This window comes from Zootermopsis nevadensis, unplaced genomic scaffold (assembly GCF_977971745.1).
Source record: "Zootermopsis nevadensis isolate Lab colony 2312 unplaced genomic scaffold, Znev_1.0 Znev_ptg000021l, whole genome shotgun sequence".
NCBI lineage: Eukaryota > Metazoa > Arthropoda > Insecta > Blattodea > Termopsidae > Zootermopsis > Zootermopsis nevadensis.
This window is the reverse complement of record NW_028259153.1, coordinates 18,507,664-18,524,836: the sequence shown is the minus strand read 5'-3', so window position 1 is coordinate 18,524,836 and position 17,173 is coordinate 18,507,664. Positions and strand designations below refer to the sequence as shown.

Here is a 17,173-nt window from a genome sequence, read left to right as displayed (position 1 = left end):
TGTGGTGTAATGGTGGTATACCATAGCACACGGTGTGTACGTGAAGATCCACATCATATACAATACAGACAAATTAACTTCTTCACTGTATTTTAGATTACGAGTTCTATGCAACATGTATTGATCCTATACTGTTCAAAAGTTATATGCATACGTGAAGGAAACTCTGTTTCTATCTGTTAAATTAAAGTTTTCATAGGTTGCCACTCAGTGAAATAAAGGATAAAAAAGCGTACAGTGGAGAAAAGATATAAATACTATGATAAGAAATTTTATCAAAAATCTCTCCACTGCTAACATGTGAATTTGCATAATTATCATGTTTTCCCTTTCAGAATTTAAACTAACTAACTAACTAGATGGCTTACCGAACCCGAAGGTTCATCACCGAATTAACCAAAGCCCTCCACCGGACCCTGTCCTGAGCCAACAGAATCCAGTCTCCTTCAACTCCTATCTCCCATATGTCCCGCATGACATTATCCTCCCATCTACGTCTAGGTCTCCCCAGCGGTCTCTTCCCCTCAGGCTTCCCAACTAATACCCGGTGCACACCTCTTGTCCCATCCATGCGTGCTACATGCCCCGCCCATCTCATTCTTCTCGACTTAATCGAGAACAATTTAAAGGTAATATAAAACCATTTCTAAATACTTCTCATCAAACGAATATATATGGCAACTCTACAATAAAATAAAGAAAATGTATTCTGTTCAAAGGATTCTCAGCTAAGTCAATGTTCACTGCTCAATGTTATGATTTATGAAGACTGATTTATGAACCCAAAGATATTTTGGATTTTAACCCAAACTCCCTTATTTACTCTTTCATAAGACATCTTGTTTTACTTTCATTTTCTTTAAAAATCAGGAGTAGTCATATTCTCAGAGAAAAATGCACAAAAAAAAACAGTTAAAAAATTTCTAGAATTTCTCAAATCTGTGGTATACCCAAAAACTTGTGTACAGACTGAGCATAGCTTCTAAAGAAAAATCATTCAAATTGACATTGTTGTTACTACATTAAATTTGTAAAGGAAAATTATATCTAAGAATTTTCTATAAAATATACTTTTCCTCAATATCTGCCATTCAAAAATGGGGTTGTCTTAAATATGAGTAAATATGAAGCCAGTTTTTAGGTGCATTCACAAGTAAAAGTTGCAAAAATGTTCCCATTAGCATCTGCATTATTTTGCACATTCCTGTAAATTGTGGTATCTTTGTAATTACTTTTATAGACTGTAATTTTTAATGTTAAAATGTACTGAACATCTGTGGGTTTGCAATAAATATTTTCAATCAGAATAAAAATGACGTAATAAATTATCTTGGTCTCTAGAAATGTCACCAATTGTCAGGTAGGTATGCCTGAAAAAGTAACTGTACGTCAGCAATGACGCTCAGTAATTAGCAAATTCCCCTTACTGAGAATTGCTAAGAGAGCCCAGTAATGTAAATATTGAATATTTCCAAAAATACAATATCCCATGGTATCCATTTATAATAAAAAATATATACTTCAATGCATACAATTATATTCAACAACGATATACAATATAGGTAACAAATTACATTTGTGGCAATTACATTGATGATGCAAAGACACTGGTACAAAGAATATATAAAAATGTTTATAAAATCTTACTGTACAAGATTTCTTACCGTAATGGATTAGTGATTTTGAAGTAGTGCCTCTTCTACTAACAAATTCTATATTTGTATCCAAAGCCTTCAGCCTGTTAAAAGAAACCAAAATTAAAATAACTGCACCAAATACCAGTAAGGCCTGCAGTATCAGTAGTTGGCTACTGATGTAAATCTATGAAACGCTTTCCAACGGCAGGGGGCTTGCCACCTGAGGCCAGTTATATGACACAATTTCATATTCTATGTTCCTCCAGGTAAAAACTGATAGTGGAACCACGGTTCCGGAGAAGACAGCCGTTCATGCTTGCCACTACGAGAACCTGAAATCTCACATACTGAAGACAGATTGAATCACTTTAAATTAGGCCTTGCAACTATACTTTCCAACCACCCTTATAAAGTGTAATTCAGAAGTCCGTGTACATCTGTAAAAATACATGCAGGTCCAAAGAGCTCACTATCAATGGCACAACTAGTAGCGGTCAATGTCTCATAGTCACGTGACACACATATCATGTGCGCATGTGACTTCCCACAACCAACAATTGTTCTTACAGGTGCTCATAGAATTTTGGATCACCCTATACTTAAAAAATACACAATCTTATGTTAACTGACCTCAATTATGTTTATGGCACATGTCCTCCTTCCTTCAGTTTGATTATCAGCTGATCAACGTCAGGCAATATGACGCCGGCCTGTCGAGTTGGGGGATCCTCGACACTCAGCACTTCAATACGAGCAGCTGTATCTACACCCAAGTCTTTCGGACTTACTTTCTTTATCGGTTTCTTCTTGGCTTTCTGTAAATAATCCAAATGGCTGCAGAACGTGACATGAAATTCAACATATTGCCATGAAACATAATGAACTCCATATTCACTTTCGTATTATAGTCTCATATACGTGTAGGTCTTATGAGTGGCTCAAGACATGTCAATCAAAATTCTGACAACATTTCTCATCTTGGTCTAGCGGTTAGAACGCTGGGCTTGTAATACTGGGGTCCCAGGTTCGATTCCTGGCGGTGCTCAGATTTACAACTTGTGTTTTGCAAGGCCATGGTCCAGGCATCACAGAGTTTTCCTCCGGGGTTTCCCCGGTTTCTCTGCGGCATCCCAACAACTACTCCACTTTCATCATCTCGCGAAAAGGGGGTCACAGGAGGAGTGTTAAATGTCGCGGTCCCGAACGAACTCATGTACTGATGGGTCGTGAATCCTGCTAACCACCAATGCACACCTTGCTGAATGGTGTGTACTGGATATGAAGAAAAAAAAATTCTCATCTTTCCCATAAATACTACATGTCCTTCCCATCTCATACTCCTTGATTTAATCATCCTACTAATATTTGGTCCCATTTCCAAAAAGGAATGTTCAGTGTTACCCTTATTGTATCTGACCTGTAAGTCCAACAAATTTAACTAATATTTTGCTAATTCTCTTAATACTGCTTTGAAATAACCTGACCTATACAGAGCACTGATATTCCCGGCTCCAAATCTCGCATCCACTTTCAGTCACTTCGGTTATTCTGAATGATCCATCCAAGTCTGAATCCCCATATGCTTATTTTTTATGATGGGAAGTTGTTAGACCCTGCCTAACCCATCAGGTGGAGAACTGCCCCTTGTCAGTTGTCTGAGACTGCTTTTTCAATATATTCACAGCGACCCTCCAAATCTGGAGTCATTCTTCTCCATATGTAACCCTAAGACAGATCACGTTGTGGTGACAAGGAGCGCACTTAACATTACTTACCATAATGTTTGGAAGCGTAGCATATCTAGGTTCATTGAGTCTCAAGTCTGCACTGATAACTGCTGGTAACTTAATTTTTATAGTCTCCAAACCCCCATCAATCTCCCTTGTAACTTGTAGCTCGTCATTCTGTTTCTCTATCTAACAAATGAGGCAAAAAAAATATATATATATATATATACACACAGATTCATATATAATATTTACCCATATTTGTAAAAGAAACTAACACATTCTGACTTTCTTGTTATAAAACTTCTTTCGGTACTTGTGGGTTATCGGGACACATCGCTTTAAAAATAGGTTAGGTTAGTTGTCATTTATTGAAATAAAATATAATAACTTTCAGGTATATGTCCTTTATCCACACACATTAACCTAACCTAACCTAACCTAACCTAACCTAACCTATTTTTAAAGTGATGTGTCCCAATAACCCACAAGTACCCTTTCATAAAATACAATGTTTTTGGCATATGGGACTATTTCTCTTACTCAACCAAAAATATAAGGAATCTGAATGACCATTGAAGGGAAGAGGCTTTACAATTGATAGCTAGGAACAAGAAAGAATCTCAAATTAAAACATAAATGTTTACATAAGATAAAAACAAAAAAATCTGTCACTACTCCATAACAGTCACCTTTGAAGCAAAGGTTCCTTGGGGCCAACCCAGCAGTGCAGCAGTCATCTGAGCTGTCTGATTGGAATCATCATCAATTGCCTGGTAAATCAGATGGTTACACAATTAATGACTGGTCAAATAACTTAATAAGATGTACAGTTCCTATGTACATTTTCATTTAATGTATTACTGACATACCTAATGGATAAATGAGAATAAAATCAGTACAAATGTCACATGAGGTAGGCAATAATAATACATCTAAAATCAGCCATGTTCTGGAATGTGTTTGGCAGCAAATGATAAGGTGAATGCTCACTCACTTGTTTGCCAACAATGATAAGGTCTGTCTTCTCTTCCTGTGCCAGTTTTGCCAATATCTTAGACACATGTATTGGTTGTAGAGTGTCATACTCGGGGCCAGAAATTTCTACGTGAATTCCTCGATCTACCCCCATAGCCAGAGCAGTTCGAAGGGTTTCCTGTAATACATGGTTTATTTACTATAATACACACTCCAAATTTTACTCACAAACAAAAATATTAGTGATTTGATACCTGGATCATTTAATTATGCTTTTAAACTACATATATTACAAAGTGTCACATGGCAGGATTACTGTAAATAAGGAAATGGGTGGAATATAAGCAGACAAACTGTAACCTGTTTTAACATACTATCAAAGCTTTTGTGGGTGGAGCATGTAGCGTGCATGGATGGGACAAGAGGTGTGCACCAGGTGTTGGTTGGGAAACCTGAGGGGAAGAGACCGCTGGGGAGACCTAGACATGGATGGGAGGATAATGTCAGGCGGGATCTATGGGAGATAGTAGTTGAAGGAGACTGGATTTTGTTGGCCCAGTACAGGGTCCGGTGGAGGGCTTTGGTTAATTCGGTGATGAACCTTCGGGTTCGGTAAGCCATCTAGTTAGTTATCAAAGTTTTTGTTTGAAAACACTGAGTAAAATTAACAAAAATCTCAGTTAAGATAGTCGGGCTTTGTACTAAGACGCAAAATCAGGGTCTCCTGAACAAGGAACAGGAGTGATAACCATCTGACTAAAACACCAAGTAATGTGGTGTAGTGGTAACAATACAGACCTCTATTTGAGAGGTACCTTGTTTGAATCTCAGTCGTCCTTACTGAGCTTTCATTGTAACTGTCTTTAGTCTCCATATGTAACCACAGTTTAAGTCAAAACTATGTGTGCTGCCACAAACTCTGCTGTTCTACAGATAACAAATGGATTTGTTTTTCTCCCCGAAGCACTTCTGTTGCTTGTTCCTTGTACCACAGTACTTCAGAATCGGAGCAAACAATTACCTCTAACTCCTCTGCATTAAGTTACCTATGCACCAATAACGTTATTCCTAGTTGTGTAAACACATCTCCTTGCCAAACATTAGATCCCTATACAAATGTAACTAAATGGTAATAAACATAGAGAAAAAAAATGAAAAATGATTAATAACTACCTGCTTAGCTGCTCTATTTAACATGCATTTTGTCTATGGAATAAGATTATTGAAAATGATTACAGCAGCAAGTTGTCAATAAAAAGAATGTAAACCATCCTAACAAGTACCAAGTTTCCCCTGCTAACTGATTTTAAGTGACCACGGACACAACTTCAAACTTTCCAGTAACAAATCAAAAGAAACTGAGAAAGAAAACACAACAACAAAAATCAAGAATCACACATGTAAATTGAGAGAGTGAAGCAGGCATAAAACACTGATAAGACCATATATAATGCAATACCTTAATCATAAAGATATTCTAACCTGTGACTGTGCTGGCCCACAAGATACTGCTACAATCTCTTGAGCAATCTTCTTTTCTTTCAGTCTCACAGCTTCTTCTATAGCAATCTCATCAAATGGATTCATAGAATGTTTAACCCCATCTGTCACCACTGCTGTCTTATCAGGCTTCACTCGAATCTAAAAATGAAAAATGCATTAATATTTCTGGATTATGGTTCTAAGGCATATCTTTACAACCATACTATATACTGTTAACCTCAATCACAACTCTTTAGATTTTGATCTATTTCACTTAAAGTCGTAACAGGCTGTTTCAAAACTTTAATGGAGCTTCGGTTTTATTATAATGATCAATAAAACATAAATGATAAAGTTAAGGTTAGAATGTCTGTATTAGGCCTAACACTCACGGGTAATTTTTTAAATGCCTGGCAAACTAGCAGAATGAGTTCTAATTCGCCCTCTGCCCATGGTATTTCTAAAATGGGCAAACCTTTTGAATCTCATCAACAGACATTAAAATTAACCATATAATGTGAACTGTATTACAAGTAGGTTCCTATCGTAGCCCACAGTGCAGCGATAAACCTCAAGAGTTAGAAAACGAAAGCAACCCTAACCGCAGAAACGACGTTCTTGTTCACCGCGGCAAGAAAAAAAGACTGCAATATTTCATTACAATTTATAATATACTATTTATTAATTCATACTACACCTAAAACTCACCTTAACTGCGTAATCAATTACCCTCTTCACGCCAACTAATACACGTGCCATTTTGGTTACGATGTTAATTAATCTAACTCACATTCACAATTATACCTTCCACCCAATAACACAGTGCCAACAGCTGACTACAGTCGCTGTCAAGGCCGCTGTGTCGTATTGGAACGAAGGTCTATTTATGTAGGAACGTAAAGATAACTACACGAGCCCTTGCCGATTTTTCAGAAAATATTAACAATTCATTGCACACATTGACAAAATGTACGAAAGAACTTATCCAGAACAACTTTCCACTTGAAGAAATCTCTGGGACTACAAAAGAATTGTCTTCTTATTAACACTTTCCCAGAATTTTGGGCTTGCTCTTACTCCTGAAAACAATTCCTATGATTCATCTATCAAACCACTTTATTTGAATGGGTTGAGTCAGTTTCAGAATAGTTTCAGAGTGATAAGTAAATTAATTAAAAATAAATGCAACTGCCAAGTCCTAATTGGGATTTAACCTATGACTATGCATAATGAGCAATGTCCACATGTAACACTTGATTTTCATTGCTGCACTGTATGCAAACAATAATTCCTAATTTCATGAGGAAGTTTATTTCAGAATGTGTGGAAGCATAACAAAAATAAATTTTATATATTTTTGCATACCATTTAAAGGACTAATGCAGTCTGAATACTAAACATACAGTAGACAATGGTGGGTTATCACCTTATCCTACCAACTTGATGGAGAATAATATATTCTCACTTTTATGTGATACTAAAGTGAGAGGCTATTTGTTTAAAAAAAAGGTGGAGTTTTAGTCTGTAGAATTACGCTTGCCACAGATCACCGGAACGTTTTTTTAAAATGGTATCAACTTTGATATCCTGTGCTACTGATGTGAACTTTTCTCTACAAGTGCAATGTAAAACCAGCTGCACTGCATATAAGTCAATAAAGGTTAAGATCTACAACTTTTATTAGAAACACTATTGATACGGTTAACATTTAACAAAATACAAGGAATAACTTCTGACTCCATGCAGTATGTGTGTGATCTACCTAGCAACAATAGATTTGTTTTTGCAAGAAATGAACATGAATATCAAACAAATAAAACTGCAAAGAACATATTTTGAAAAAATGTGTGCTCAGCTGGAGTACATCTTTACACAGTTTCTATTCTTGGAGCTTCCAATAAGCAAACTCCACAGCTGCAGTAAGCAGGCTGAGATTTGAACTGGGTACCTCCCACAGAAGTCTACAGTTATAGAAATCTGTTCAGTAAAAATAGAGGGCAGGAAATACATACCAGGGAAGGTGAATATCAAGTACCAACATGATGGAAGGCAACATAACTAATTTCAATCTAAGAAAACTGTATGTATAAAATAAAAATAAATCATGAGAAATAATGGAGCATTATCCACAAATACATGACAAAGGAACTGTACTGAGGTGTCTTCAGTAGTACAGTATGGTAAACAAGTGCTGTCCCACATTATACTTCATTTAATAAAATAAATTAAAACTGCACTCATCTAGACTTCCTAGTTCAAAGTCATGTAGTATCTGTCAAAAACATTTACATTATTAGATGAGAAATACAAACGGCAATTGTTAATTTTTGAAGTTGTTCAATTTGATAAATGCATGACAATTATTCACCTTTGGAGCAGAAATAATAAATGATTTTGAACAGAATGAGTGTAAAGATGCACACAGGAGAAAAATCAAAGTTTGATTATACTGTATACTTTTTTCTGTTGTATACATCTAGCACACACAAAATAAACCCATTTTTATCTCATAAGAACATGGCATTCTACAACAAATTTTGATACTGAAAACTCTCATTAAAATAAAATGCTAACCTGATATTTTCACACCACTTCAATCCAGATTACTTGCCAAGTTCTCACTAAAAACAAAAACAAAGGAAGTGTTTTAGATAAATATTAAGACAGTTTAATAAACAGAGCCTTTGCACATACCAGCTTACATACACAAGTCATTATGATGAACCACGGAAACAAATGAACATCAGAGAAACATACTCATGTACAATAAAATTGTTTTGTAATGTTCAAACGAAAAATAACCACTTTCACAGGAGCTTCAATGAATCAGAGTTTTGTGAGGTAAGATGGAAACAAAATAATGTTTATTTTCAATATGCCCAACATTCCTTTTTATCCAAGACATGAATTCAGAATTTCATTTTAGAATAAAAACATACATTCTTATGCCAACAGCATACTTCTTTCCACCCACTTCACCCATAATGTACTGTATAGCACCGTACCTCAAATACGGGAAAACATTATTCCATATGGCAGTTTAATATTAATTTCTTTTTCTTTCTGAAACATCATTTTTGTTTTCAATATATTTTTACTGCTGTCACATACCAATAATACTTGGATTTGAACCAAACACAAAGATGCTTCCAGAGTACGAGAATTTCATATCCGAAGTAAACTGAAAAAAAAAATTCAAGAAGAGAAGTACATGGTAACAACACAGAACACTGATGTGACCATTCCAAACTTGTTTTTTGGCTACCACGATGTAAAAGCATCACATCTCAGCATTCAAAGAAACAAATCTACAACAGCAATGAAGTCTTCTCAGGCAATGCTGCACTGCCAGAAGTTTAACTGTATTTAAAGTCAACAGGCAATGTTTTAATTTAAGAAAGAAATAACATAGTAACAGTAGGAATAATATAGGAATTATTAAGACATGAATAAACAGGGAATAGGCACATATAATCACCAACACCTGAGCCAAGGCCAGCGTTACTTGGCATTCTTGTGGGCAGAAACTGGCTAGAAATAAAAACGGATGGCCTCACCTTTGTGGTTTATGAAATTAGTGAAACTGTCCTGGTCCAAGATGGTTTATATCCCAAGAAAACTTCACTGTATCATGTTACCAATATAACACAAGCCTACATACACGCATTGGCTTTGTTCCTTTCAACAAACAAAATGGATATTTTCAAAATTCAACAGATACTGGATCAGAGATGTTTTATTATATACAAATTAATTGAGCAAAAAACCAGGCTGTTAACTGTACTGACTCAAAATTGAACATATTTATATTTCTGTCATAAATGAGTATACAAAATTTTGTAGTGGCAGTTTAACAGAGTAATATGATCCCTGACTGACTGACAAGGCAATTACAACAGATTTTCCTTCCAGAAAATTAAAGGGTAATCAGTATTAGATTCTGCACACTCAACAATGAATGAATGATAAGAGGTCTATGAAAATATTCTAAGCTGCCTCTATAGGTCCATGTGGGAAATTAATTTCTCTTACAAACTGTATAACCTACTTCACAAATTAAAACAAGTAAAAAGTTTTTATCTGTCTGATGGAATATGTATATGTCACAATTATTTATACAAGCTTTGCTTTTCAAATGGACCTACTAGGCTTATGAACCTCATATATTCTACTTGGAATATGGCATTGGACAGTTTAAAAACATTCTACATCCACCACCCCTACATATATACCTGTTCTTCAGTATCAGCATTCAATGTTTTATCTTATGGTCATAGTTCTATGCATCTCTTGGAGTTTTCGTGGGTTTTTTTGTTGCAGTATTTATTCCATCAAATTTCTGCAAACATTACATGTAATTTCCTACCCCACATTCATTTCAAATTACTCTAGTCAAAGCTGGGGGGGTTAGGTAACAATAATTAACATTCTGGGCAGTTCACCAAAATGCCATATAATATTGCAAAACTAAACTCCTTATGTATTTGAACTGTTCTGCATTTATTGTCTACTATTTTATTAATGATATATGCATAAACGTTTTATTACAAAACTGCATCACATCGCACTAGACTGCCACATCGAAACAAGCACATCAAGGATCAGGGTGTAAGTAGTCTGCATAAATCAAGATGATTGGCTATTAAGAATGAGTTATTTTAATATTTTATTAACTGGTTACTAGTCAAACAATGAATATATCCAACTGATGTGTGTTTTAAGAATTCTGTTTATTTGTGTATTTTATTGACACCCAAACTTTTTGACACTTTATTTTATAGCTTGTTCTCTAGCCAATACAAGAAGAAGGTGGAAAAGTTCTAACCAGAACATAAATATTGGTTGAGAGTTTCAATATTTAAAATATTTACAATATAATAATTAAACTGATAGAAACAAACTTTCCAGCCACTCTTCGTCAGCTGGGAGAGAAACTGTTCATTTGTTCATTCACCAGTCCAAGGTTAGTTGTATTTCAAGTACCGTAACTGTGGCTAACCCAGCGGGAGGGTACGTGTCATCCAACAAGGTTGCCAAGTCTTGTCCATGCTCTCTCTCTGCCTGCTCTCTTACAGACCAACTCATCCCTCCCCCCCTCCACTTTTTAACAAGACACACAATCATTAGATTCGTGTAGTGACCTTCTCTTTTCACGACACTGTTAGACTAACCTAATGCACACCTAATTTCTACATATCCAGTTTTTTAAAGCATGGGTTTGTATGACCTACATTTATTGCAGCACAATCCTTACAACTGATTGGTGATCACTATTCTAAAATTCATATTCTTCTATGTAATAACTTGTCATAAAGAAAGAAAAAAAATGGGAGAAAAATACTATGCAATGTACTGCTTTTCCCAGCACAGGAAATCACATCTAACAAGGTAATGGTATTTTCAACAACTTCTTAAATGCAACAGATGGGACTTTTCACACCAAGCTAGGTAAATTAACTCGTAATAGAAGCTTAACAGTTGACAATGGATGTTGGCAAAACATTATGTGGTGTGTGTTCAATCGATAAGAACACCTTCCATTAAGGCAACTGTTCTGAAGTCTGGAATGTTATGAAAGACTACCATATAAGCCAGGTCTGTTTTTTTCCCACATGTAGCTAGACCCGGTCGAAGCACGCAGCCCAATTGAAGACAATGACACTTCTGATAGCTACTACTGAGAAGACTGTGTGTGACAGAGCTGATGAAAAACAAGGAAAACTGCTGGCTACAAAAGCAGATAATCTCAACTTGAGCAAGGTGAACAACAGCATGAGGGGGAAGGGACCTTGCTGGACTGCGGCTACTCCCCGGCCCATGCACTAAGTACTTACGGACAATGCCAGCTTGAATGGTGGATCATTAGGCTTTTAATTTGTACACTCAATTGTTACATTTGTGACAGTTTTTTTTAAAGTTTTTAGAACTTCCAACATACAACTCTATAATAAATGAACATTTGTGTATGTGTTATATATTTCCATAGTATATATCTATATAGCTCAATTTCAATGTCAATATATGTAACCATCCCAATTTTATTACCAAAACTTTGTAGGGTTTCACGACTGCATCGAGACTAACGCCCTCACCGGCCACTGGAGGACGTGATGCTGGGGGTCTTGCTACGCAGACGAGACGCTATCGAGACCAGATCTGTCACCTCTAACGGCAAGGTAAAAGTATCTTTGCCTTGCCGTCACACACGTCATGGCCTCAATACCTTATAACAGTTAGAACCCTCATCTAAACAAACTAAAACAAGTTTAAAGTGTAGATTTAACAGCAGAATCATATACATCTTGCAGTTATAACAACCAATTACTCTTATTCATAAAATACTTTATGATGAAACAGTCTAGCAAGAATGCTGTCTGGCTGAGAACCACCAGCATTGAGTTGCACTAGCACTTCTACCTGGTCCTACATGCACCAACACATTGCGATGCATACTCGTGTTGCCTAGCACGTGGGCACCTGTCCACCCCATGTCTGTCCTCTTGTCGCACCATCTGTGGTAGTCCCTAACAATTGCCTACTAAAACGTGGCTCCAGCGAAGCGTTCAGGTTGAATTTTGAGAAAACAACTTGGATGCCCTCAAGAGTTCCTAGTACAATGCTGAATGTTAACTCAGAACCACCATCTTCACTAGTGTTCAGGGACCCATCTTCACTCGCGAGCTTGCTTTGCCTTTTCTAAGATTAATAGTATGTTTCTTGCTCCAGCCAGCCTCCCGGATTCCGACGCAGGTAGAAACGACGCACCTCATCATAGACGAAAATCGATAACATGAACGGGAGGCCTGGTAGCCACCACACAAACCTGTAAAACAGGAAGTTGTCCATCAGTATCCCTTGCAAGTTTCACGTCATGAATCTGTTGTGCTAATTAAACAACTGTACTTACTTCAAAGGGTACATCCTCAGACCCTTATCCATGCCGGGGCAGTATGATAAGAAAGCAGCCAGAGCCGTCTCAAACACAAGTCCAAAGTTCAGAGCCCAGTTCCTGCAAAATCCCAAATTCAATTAATTCCACAAAACAGACTATGTGAATCATACGGAAAGTAACGTGGCTAAATGGTAAAGTAACCATAGCTGGAGATTTCTACAAAATTATGTCCAGTCAATGTGGTCGTTACTTTATTAAAGGCTGTCAATGGTATTTTGACCATAGCTTTCGTCCTCATCCCTTGTGATAAAGTATTTGAATTACTCACATCACCTTCTTCATCTCAAGAAACACTGCAAAAAAAATTCTGAACAATTTATATGAACAAAGCCTTGTTCTATAAAATACAAACATAAAAGGAACAAATACCTTGTACACACACACATTTCAAAACTATGACCTGAAAATGGCTATTGAACCTCCCGAGACATTTGAAGAACACAGACTAGCCTTGTGCCTGCATAAAATCTAATTTAATAATCACACTTAACTTTAATATTAAAAACTAGCCACTGGCCAAACTCACATATGTTTCTTGCTTATATTGTAATATTTAGCTTTCAAATATAATATTAACAAGCTCTCTACACCTACGTAACTTCTACTGTAATATATATGAAAATTCCTGTAAAACTCGCACATCGACAAGCAATAGTTAATGCACATAATAATATTGGCAAATACAAATCTAAGTCTACACCTGAAGTTAAGAAAAAAATATAGTAGCAAAATAAAAGTTTTATAGAAGGTTATTAATACAATTTTTATTTAGCTTAAATACACAATAGGACGCAAACTCCAAAGCTGAAGTTATTCACAATAATAACTTTGGAACTATGTACTGGCAGTAGCTCAACTACCTATGTATGTATGTATGTATGTATTTATTTATTTATTTATAGTTTATTTTATGATGGATTTTCAGTACATAACACTGAATGAGAGGAAGAGAGTGAATAATGAATTTGAAAGAATGTGGAAGAAAGTGATCATGGCAGAGTTAAAGGTACTAACCTAGAATTTTCCTGGAGAAACTGAGGAAATCCCATAAAAATCTGTCACTACAACTGGCCTCCAGGCCGAGATTTGAACCCCGACCTCCCAAATACAAACACAACATTCAGTCACAACACTGCTTCCAATGACGATCACTGGACAATATTCTAAGCCACTTCATCCTCCTCAGCACCTTCTTTGAGAAGTAGTCACCATTTATCAAAATTAACTGGTTAGAATTTTACGATGGTGTACCGAAATTAACACATTTTTATAAGCATAGAAGACATGAATCATACCTCATTCCTTGATGGACAATGGAATTTCGTCGTGTTTTGCAGATAATCAAATCAGCCCACTGTACAACCACAATGGTCACAAAGAAAGCTGTGTGACAAGTGTACTCCAGCTGCTTCCTATCGCGATATGTCTGCAAAAATAACAACATATTTAACCATTTGGTATGAATAAATAATTCAATGAATCACATCTTAGTACACTTTTACCTCAACTGGAAATATTGTTTTACAACACGCTTGGAAAGTGTATTCTTTATAAAACAAAGGCAGGCAAAAGAGTCTTTGAAAGTTATCCTACTGTTTAATGCTGAAAGCGTGACGTTATTGCACATTTTTTAAACAAGCATGAACTTACCCATTCTTGACCATAAGAATCCGTAAGGTCATTGACAGCCTTTGAATCCCACATTTTTCGGATTCCAAAAAGATCCTGAGGTAAGAAGCCATTTTCTGCCATGATGACAAAATAAACGAAGAAGCCAGCAGCTGCTTGAATCATGCCAATTTGTCCATAGGCCATGGAGATAAGCCTGTTATAGGATAAAACATTTGTCTAGACATCTAAACACATTGTGAAGAACTAGAGTTATAATAACAGCATTGCCAAATGCAGTGTAATGACAAGCACATTTTTCTTAGGTGCATGTTACTTTATATCCTACTGTCACATCTTAATACTAATAAATGTGAAAGCATATGCAATGATTATGAACCTTATTGGGTGACACATAATTAGGGGGAGTTAATCATTTGAAATGACGCATAAATCTTTTTTTAAAAAAATACAAACCAAAATAATTAAATTACAATTGAATTCTTGCAATCTTCTGTACAAAGTAACTCAAAAGGAAATACTGAGAGTGTGCAACAGATTATCAAATACTTTCAAAATTTAAATATTTAATACATACAATTATTTTATATTCCTTTACTTCTCTTGATCAATGTTATGTATGACAATTTATAATAGTTATGAAAGGTATATGCCTACACTGATATATGTAGATGACTGCATTCTGTCCCAAAAGAATGTCTGCTTAAACAGGAATTTATACTGGCACAGCTATTTTAAACAACAGGATGCAGCAAGATCAACGCTGCAGAAGCAACACGGGTAGTGCAAAAGTACAATTAAAGCAGATACGACTTTTAAACGCATTTATTATGTGTGACAACTACACACACATCCTTAACTTTTCAATACACTAACTACATATATATATAAGATTTGAGGTTTTCACAGCGGTGAGTATGAAGATTTCTGTCTTCTGGGTTGTTTCGCTGTGTAGTCTGGTCGATGTTTACCAACGTTTCGGAGGTCATACTGCCTCCGTCATCAGGGCGATGAACATCGACCAGACTACACAGCGCAACAACCCAGAAGACAGAAATCTTCATACTCTGATGACGGAGGCAGTATGACCTCTGAAACGTTGGTTAACATCGACCAGACTACACAGCGCAACAACCCAGAAGACAGAAATCTTCATACATATATGTAGCATATGGTATTTGAGTGACTATCAGATCCTACAAAATAGTGATTATTTATTCTTTTGTCCTTTTGTTTTCCCCCTGACCGAATCAGTACCAAAAGAATAAAAACACATTAAATAATAACATAATTAAATAAACTGTTTATACTCACATTTATCAGCCTCAGGCAGTATGGACATGCTTGTGTGAGTTGATTATTTGTTACAACATTAAGAGATTATCTTTAAGTGCGGCTTAAAACATTACATGAAGACGAAATAATGTTTCACAATCCACAGCTCAGAATAAAATTAAACTTGTGGAAAACACATACACCACTGTCAGTATGGCCAACATTAACAGGACTGAATTAGGGGGAGACATGTCATCAGTCTGCAAAAATGACTGCATCAGCAGCATTTCCATCAACTGCCACGAAAATTCTGACAATCACATCGGAAAGGGAAGCATTTTTGAGCAACTCAATGCAAAACTAAAATGAAACCAAAGAACAAAATGAAATAGCTGTTGCAGAGCCATATTCTTTTGAGACTTCCGAGACTACTCTATGGACTTTCATTACCATGTATAGCACATACATCAAAATTTTATTCACAATTGTATTAACTTAATATAAACAGTGTACAGACACATATACGTGAAGTAAATTTGTTCCACATCTAATTATAGTTACATGAATGTTCGATGTATCTCCCTAATTCAGCACGACACACAAATATCTTCAAGACGACTCGTAAATATGATGCAATAAAATTTCAACCCTCCCGCTACCACAAACAATAACAATTTACAAAGTTCAGTGTCTTGATAAGATAAAAATCAGTGATTTGTGCTTATCATGCAAGTCTTCTGCATTAAATTTCTGCCAAACACGAGTGACTTTCGTATCATACCGGGTGGCATGGAAAGGGGGGGGATGCTGTAGTTCAGATGCCATGCAAGTCGTGAACTAGGTGAAAATGAGAGCAGGCACAATGAGGTGGAGCTAGGCCGCTGAGGACCAGCTATGACACACACACAGGACTGTGCGAGACAAGGACACCTACCTGCGATTTACCAGATTATCCCTGTATGGGTCACGAGGCTGGCGTTTCATAATGTCAGACTCTGGAGCTTCGTAAGCCAGAGAAATAGCAGGCACCTATAGTGTTGCAGTGGTAGTAATACAGTAGAAAGTTAGTCAAAATACATGCAGAAATCACTTCCCATGTGAATTGGAAATAGATGTTCATTGCTAGATGTTAGCTGCACCAAAGTAAGAACAGTAGAAAGGTAGAAGTGAATAGATTACTGACAGGCAGACTGGGAAGTGGATCAGGAACATGAATTCAATGCGAGAGAAAGTGGACAAATGCATCTCATGTTGGTTTTAATCATGCATGAAAGCAAGAAAATGAGGAAGCAATGACAAAATTATGAAGAAAAAAACCAAACAACACCAAACCAAACGGTTAGTAAACAGATGAAAAAACGGGAAGAAAATAATCCAATATACTTACTTACCTGGGCAAACATGCCAACATCACGCACAGACACAGAATGCAAATAAACAACAAATGTGTGTGTGTGTATGCAGGGAAGCAGAAGTTTAACAAGAGCTGGCAG

The 17,173-nt window shown here is 36.3% G+C and overlaps 2 protein-coding genes across 10 annotated transcripts in view; both read right to left on the bottom strand.

The window, feature by feature from the left end:
- Positions 1-1,520: 1,520 nt before the first annotated feature.
- Positions 1,521-6,693, bottom strand: Etfb (Electron transfer flavoprotein beta subunit). 2 transcript variants are annotated; one of them, XM_022059476.2, is made up of 7 exons: positions 6,533-6,693; positions 5,825-5,983; positions 4,362-4,520; positions 4,057-4,137; positions 3,413-3,553; positions 2,268-2,452; positions 1,521-1,738 (listed from the first exon to the last, which is right to left on the bottom strand). In XM_022059476.2, exons 1-6 carry the CDS (start codon positions 6,581-6,583, stop codon positions 2,279-2,281), a joined length of 765 nt encoding a protein of 254 aa, XP_021915168.1. In that variant the 5' UTR covers positions 6,584-6,693; the 3' UTR covers positions 1,521-1,738; positions 2,268-2,278. The 2 variants fall into 2 exon arrangements, with proteins under 2 accessions (XP_021915168.1, XP_087208972.1); XM_087352846.1 differs by lacking the exon at positions 6,533-6,693 and adding an exon at positions 6,217-6,368.
- A 3,773-nt stretch (positions 6,694-10,466) lies between these two features.
- Atpalpha (sodium/potassium-transporting ATPase subunit alpha) overlaps positions 10,467-17,173 on the bottom strand; it is a 110,481-nt gene continuing 103,774 nt past the window's right edge. For 7 of the 8 annotated variants that reach the window (XM_087352833.1, XM_087352830.1, XM_087352828.1 and 4 more), the window contains 4 exons: positions 14,427-14,601; positions 14,072-14,202; positions 12,732-12,833; positions 10,467-12,647 (listed from right to left, as the gene is read on the bottom strand). In XM_087352833.1, the coding sequence (XP_087208959.1) occupies positions 12,527-12,647; positions 12,732-12,833; positions 14,072-14,202; positions 14,427-14,601 (529 nt within the window). In that variant the 3' untranslated portion in view covers positions 10,467-12,526. Of the gene's footprint in view, positions 12,648-12,731; positions 12,834-14,071; positions 14,203-14,426; positions 14,602-16,614; positions 16,710-17,173 lie in introns of all 8 variants that reach the window. The other variant, XM_087352829.1, reaches the window with a different exon arrangement.

Coding starts and splice junctions, on each gene's coding strand:
- Etfb (XM_022059476.2), bottom strand. CDS start 6,583: ATGGCACGTGTATTAGTTGGCGTGAAGAGGGTAATTGATTACGCAGTT. Junction 5,984..6,532: donor TAATTGATTACGCAGTTAAG/GTGAGTTTTAGG, acceptor TTTCATTTTTAG/ATTCGAGTGAAGCCTGATAA. Junction 2,453..3,412: donor CTACGCTTCCAAACATTATG/GTAAGTAATGTT, acceptor GATTATTTACAG/AAAGCCAAGAAGAAACCGAT.